We start from the raw sequence: 5,000 nt of genomic DNA, 5'->3' as shown, positions 1-5,000 counted from the left end.
TCCCGCCGGCGAGCGGACTTGGAGCCGGAGCGCCGCCGCCCGGCCCGGCCCGGCGGCGGGTAGACCTGTTTGCGGCCGGTGCTCGGAGCGTGGCACCGAATTCGCGGATCGAGCGGACGGCGTGCAGCCGCTAAATCCGTCGATTGGCGCGCCGGCGTGCCCTTCCGACCCCGCCCTGACCTCCCGGATTTCCCACAGTTCTTTGCGAGTCCTTCCAGCGGGCATGCTCCGTCGAGTACTCTCTCGGGGGTCTTGTTGCGGAGACTCCATCTCCCGTGGCCCTTTGCGGCAGACTTGCTCTCCGGCGTAAAGGCTTTCCCCTGCCCCGAGGGTGAAAGAAGAGACGTTCTCTGCGGGGCGGGGAAGCGGGGGGAGTAACTGGGACTCTCTTTAGGCGGCGCGGCTGCGGCCGACCGGGCTCGGCCGCCTCGGCGCCGCCGGGAAGAGCCGGTGTCCGAGCCTAGCGGCTAGAGCCGGTCTCGGGGCTTAGCGCTGCGGTTTCTGGCCGGCGCTCCGAGCGTAGCAGCCTTTCCCCTGCCCCGAGGGTGAAAGAAGAGACGCTCTCTGCGGGGCGGGGAAGCGGGGGGAGTAACTGGGATTCTCTTTAGGCGGCGCGGCTGCGGCCGACCGGGCTCGGCCGCCTCGGCGCCGCCGGGAAGAGCCGGTGTCCGAGCCTAGCGGCTAGAGCCGGTCTCGGGGCTTAGCGCTGCGGTTTCTGCCCGGCGCTCCGAGCGTAGCAGCCTTTCCCCTGCCCCGAGGGTGAAAGAAGAGACGTTCTCTGCGGGGCGGGGAAACGGGGGGAGTAACTGGGCCTCTGCCTGGGTGGCAGGGCTGCCGCCGCCTCGGCTCGGCCGCAGAGGTGCGCAGCGGGTAGAGTCGCCGTCCGTGCCCAGCGGGTAGAGCCCTCGTCCGAAGCCGGCGGGTAGAGCCGGTGTCCCGGGGCAGCGGGTAGACCTGTTTTCCGGGCTCGTCGGCTCGACGCGCTCTCCGAGTCGGGCGGCTCGAGCGGGTTCCAAGCGCTTAGCCGAGGCCCTCGGCGGACGCCGAGGCGCCACCGTTTCTGCCCGGGGCTCCGAGTGGGAAAGAAAGGGCGTTGTCTGCGGCGTGGGTAAAAAGGGGGAGTAGCTGGGACTCTCTTAAGGTGGCAGGGCGGCGGCCGACTGGGCTCGGCGGCGGGGGTGCCGGCGGGTAGAGTTGCGTTCCGAGCCCGACGGGTAGACGTGGTGTCCGACTCCGGCGGGTAGACCTTTTGTCCGAGCCCGGCGGGTAGACCTGTTGTCCGTGCCCGGCGGGTAGACCTGGTGTCCGAGTCGGGCTGGTAGACCTGGTGTCCGAGCTGGGCGGGTAGACCTTTTGTCCGAGCCCGGCGGGTAGACCTGGTGTCCGAGCCCGGCGGGTAGACCTGGTGTCCGAGCCCGGCGGGTAGACCTTTTGTCCGAGCCCGGCGGGTAGACCTGTTGTCCGAGCTGGGCGGGTAGACCTTTTGTCCGAGCTCGGCGGGTAGACCTGTTGTCCGAGCCGGGCGGGTAGACCTGGTGTCCGAGTCGGGCGGGTAGACCTTTTGTCCGAGCCCGGCGGGTAGACCTGTTGTCCGTGCCCGGCGGGTAGAGCTGGTGTCCGAGTCGGGCGGGTAGACCTGGTGTCCGAGCCCGGCGGGTAGACCTGGTGTCCATGCTGGGCGGGTAGACCTGGTGTCCGAGCCCGGCGGGTAGACCTGGTGTCCGAACCGGGCGGGTAGACCTTTTGTCCGAGCCCGGCGGGTAGACCTGGTGTCCGAACCGGGCGGGTAGACCTTTTGTCCGAGCCCGGCGGGTAGACCTGGTGTCCGAGCCCGGCGGGAAGACCTGTTGTCCGAGCTCGGCGGGTAGACCTGGTGTCCGAGCCGGGCGGGTAGACCTGGTGTCCGAGCCCGGCGGGTAGACCTTTTGTCCGAGCCCGGCGGGTAGACCTGTTGTCCGAGCTGGGCGGGTAGACCTTTTGTCCGAGCTCGGCGGGTAGACCTGTTGTCCGAGCCGGGCGGGTAGACCTGGTGTCCGAGCCCGGCGGGTAGACCTGTTGTCCATGCTGGGCGGGTAGACCTGGTGTCCGAGTCGGGCGGGTAGACCTTTTGTCCGAGCCCGGCGGGTAGACCTTTTGTCCGAGCCCGGCGGGTAGACCTGTTGTCCGTGCCCGGCGGGTAGACCTGGTGTCCGAGTCGGGCGGGTAGACCTGGTGTCCGAGCCCGGCGGGTAGACCTGGTGTCCATGCTGGGCGGGTAGACCTGGTGTCCGAGCCCGGCGGGTAGACCTGGTGTCCGAACCGGGCGGGTAGACCTTTTGTCCGAGCCCGGCGGGTAGACCTGGTGTCCGAACCGGGCGGGTAGACCTTTTGTCCGAGCCCGGCGGGTAGACCTGGTGTCCGAGCCCGGTGGGAAGACCTGTTGTCCGAGCTCGGCGGGTAGACCTGGTGTCCGAGCCGGGCGGGTAGACCTGGTGCCCGAGCCCGGCGGGTAGACCTGTTGTCCATGCGTGGCGGGTAGACCTGGTGTCCGAGTCGGGCGGGTAGACCCTGTGCGCGAGCCGGGTGGGTAGACCTGTTGCCTAAACCCGGCGGGTAGACGTGTTGTCCGTGCCGTGCGGGTAGACCTGGTGTCCGACTCGGGCGGGTAGGCCTGGTGTCCGAACCCGGCGGGTAGACCGGTGTTCCGTGCCGTGCGGGTAGACCTGTTGTCCGAACCCGGTGGGTAGACCTGCTGTCCGAGCCCGGCGGGTAGACCGGTGTTCCGTGCTCGGCGGGTAGACCTGGTGTCCGAGTCGGGCGGGTAGACCTGGTGTCCGAGCCCGGCGGGTAGACCTTTTGTCGGGACCCGGCGGGTAGACCTTTTGTCCGAGCCCGGCGGGTAGACCTGGTGTCCGAGCCCGGCGGGTAGACCTGTTGTCCGTGCTCGGCGGGTAGACCTGTTGTCCCGGTTTTTGGGGTCGACCCGTTTCCCCAGTCGAGCGGGGCCGAGCGGCCTCGTGCCCCGCCGGATGCTGGCGAGCATCAGGTCTACCCGGTTCCGGGGCTGGCGAGCATCAGGTCTACCCGGTTCCGGGACCGGCCGATCCGGCCGCCGCGGCCGCAGACGCCGGCCTGCGCCCCGCCGGCGTCCCGGCTCCGGGCCACCAGGTCTACCCGGCTCCGGCGGGACTTAGGCGCCTGGCGGCATTTTCGGGGTAGACGTGTTGTCGCGGCCGGCCCCGGAAGTCGGCCAAGGGGTCGCTGTCGGGCGCCGCCTCCAGTTAGGTCGAGGTGAGAGGCGGCCTGCTCTCGCGCGCCTCCCCGCTGAGGAGCCTCGAGCCGCTTTGGCGACCCGGCCGGGCCAGGACGCGTCTGTCCGTACTATGGGCAGGGGTTGTCTAGCAGCGCGGGTTCCGAGGGCCCCTTTTCTTCCGCGTCTGCTGCCGAGCGCGGCCTTCGGCGCGTGCCACGGGCCGGCCAACCCCACGAGCGGCAGGAAGGCCGGCGAGAAAGCCGCGGGGCACTCGGCCGGCTTCCTGGGGCGGGTCCGATGACGGGAAAGGAAGACGAGAGCCGAGCGCGAAAGCGCAGCCAAGGGAGTTGCGGGACTGGGACGGCCGAGGGGGGCCCGCGGGGGCCCAGCAGCGTCCAGCCCGAGCCGGTGGCGGCTGCCGGCTCCCCGAGGGCCCCGGGCGAAGGCGGTGGTGTGCGAGGGCGGCGAGGCGTCGTCGTCTCGTCCTTCCCATGCGCCGGCCCTAAGCCGGCGCCCGTCGTGCGGTGGCGGCGGGCATTGTTGCGGGCAGTTGGCGGCCGGGGCTGGAAGGGTGGAGCCCGCGTGGGCTTCTTTTGCCCGGCCGCCTCCCGAGAGCCCCGAAGATGGTCCGGGCCTGGGTGGCGGCGCCCTGTCCTCGGCTGACGGCGGCAGCGGTGCCGGCGGCGTGCCGGGGACTGGCGGTGGGCGTGCGGCCTTGCCTGGGCCCGGTCGGTTGCCGGAGGGGCTCGGTGACGGGACTGCCCGTTGTCGGGCGAGGCGGCGCTTCCCTGGGCGCGCCTCGCCTCTTTTGTTCGTCCCCCCTTCCTCGGCCCTAAGCCGGGGACCCGCCCAGCGGGCCGAAGGCGGCGGCGCCAGCCGGCCAGGGTGTGGCCGGCGGCCGCGCCGGCAGAGCGAGAACCCGACAGAGTTGCCCGGAGCCCCGGAGAGAGACGCACGATGGCCGTTGGCGGGCGAGGCGGCGGCGCCTCGCCCCTTCCTCCTCTCCGGCCGGCACCAGAGCCACGGCGGCCGGGCGGCCCGTGCGGTCGGGCCTGCCCCGCCGACCTGGCTGCCGGAGGGCTGGGTTCCGCGGAGGTCTGCCGCCCGGGGGCCGGGTTGCGGGCGAAGTGGGGGCGCCCTCCCGGCCCTTTATTTTTTTTTTTTTTTCTTCTGGCGGCCTTAAGCCGCAGCACGCTGAGCGCGCCGGGGAAGAAGAGAGAGAAAGAGAGAGCGCGAAGGCGGCCCGGCAGTGGCCGGCGGCCGCCGAGGCGCGAGCCCGTGGGCAGGGAGAGGGGAGCGAGGGGCGCGGGCCCCGCCCCGAACCCCGGGCGGCCGTGGCTAGCACGGCGAGTGAGAGGCGCGCGTGCTTTTTTCGGGGACCTTTTGGTTTTTCTCCCCGTCGCCGTCCCCCGGCCTTTCCGGGGGAAGCCGACGGCCGCGAGGCGGGCGAAAGCCGGTGGCCCCGCGGTGCGGTCGGTGGCGTTTTCGCACGCCGGAGGTGCCGCCGGGGCGAGCGGGGGCCGTCCGCGGCCCACGCCTCCGAGCCGGTGGCACCGCTCTGCGGAGGCGGCCGTGGGCCCGGCAGGGCCGGAAGCGCGGGTTGTCCGGAGCCGGGCGTCCGGCGGCACCCGCCTCCTGCCGGGCCGGGAGAGCCGTGGAGAAAGTATACCGCGTGCGGGCCGCCGGCGTCGGCGGCCTCGGGCGGCACGGGCCGTCCTCCGCGGGGTTGGCAGGCTGAGCGAGAGTGGCCGTGGGGCCGTTCCCCGAG

At 71.9% G+C, this 5,000-nt stretch overlaps 2 protein-coding genes across 4 annotated transcripts in view; both read right to left on the bottom strand.

Annotated features, from left to right (window-relative positions):
• Nucleotides 1–700: 700 nt before the first annotated feature.
• Nucleotides 701–2,335, bottom strand: LOC127464873 (adhesive plaque matrix protein-like). 3 transcript variants are annotated; one of them, XM_051775328.1, is made up of 3 exons: nucleotides 2,235–2,335; nucleotides 1,585–1,766; nucleotides 701–1,506 (listed from the first exon to the last, which is right to left on the bottom strand). In XM_051775328.1, the coding sequence occupies exons 1-3, from the start codon at nucleotides 2,243–2,245 to the stop codon at nucleotides 701–703; spliced, it is 999 nt and encodes a 332-aa protein (XP_051631288.1). In that variant the 5' UTR covers nucleotides 2,246–2,335. The 3 variants fall into 3 exon arrangements, with proteins under 3 accessions (XP_051631288.1, XP_051631286.1, XP_051631287.1); XM_051775326.1 differs by having other exon boundaries at nucleotides 1,585–1,662; nucleotides 2,053–2,245; XM_051775327.1 differs by lacking the exons at nucleotides 1,585–1,766; nucleotides 2,235–2,335 and adding an exon at nucleotides 1,897–2,063 and having other exon boundaries at nucleotides 701–1,532.
• A 1,025-nt stretch (nucleotides 2,336–3,360) lies between these two features.
• LOC127464878 (collagen alpha-1(III) chain-like) overlaps nucleotides 3,361–5,000 on the bottom strand; it is a 5,592-nt gene continuing 3,952 nt past the window's right edge. Inside the window, exon 5 of the mRNA XM_051775337.1 lies at nucleotides 3,361–5,000. This exon is cut by the window's right edge and continues 127 nt beyond it. Coding sequence (XP_051631297.1) covers nucleotides 3,361–5,000 — 1,640 coding nt within the window.

This window comes from Manacus candei, unplaced genomic scaffold (genome assembly GCF_025592945.1).
Source record: "Manacus candei isolate 608988 ecotype Guabito, Panama unplaced genomic scaffold, ASM2559294v1 h1tg000289l, whole genome shotgun sequence".
In the NCBI taxonomy this organism is placed as follows: Eukaryota; Metazoa; Chordata; class Aves; order Passeriformes; family Pipridae; genus Manacus; species Manacus candei.
This window is presented reverse-complemented; position numbering and strand designations above follow the sequence as displayed.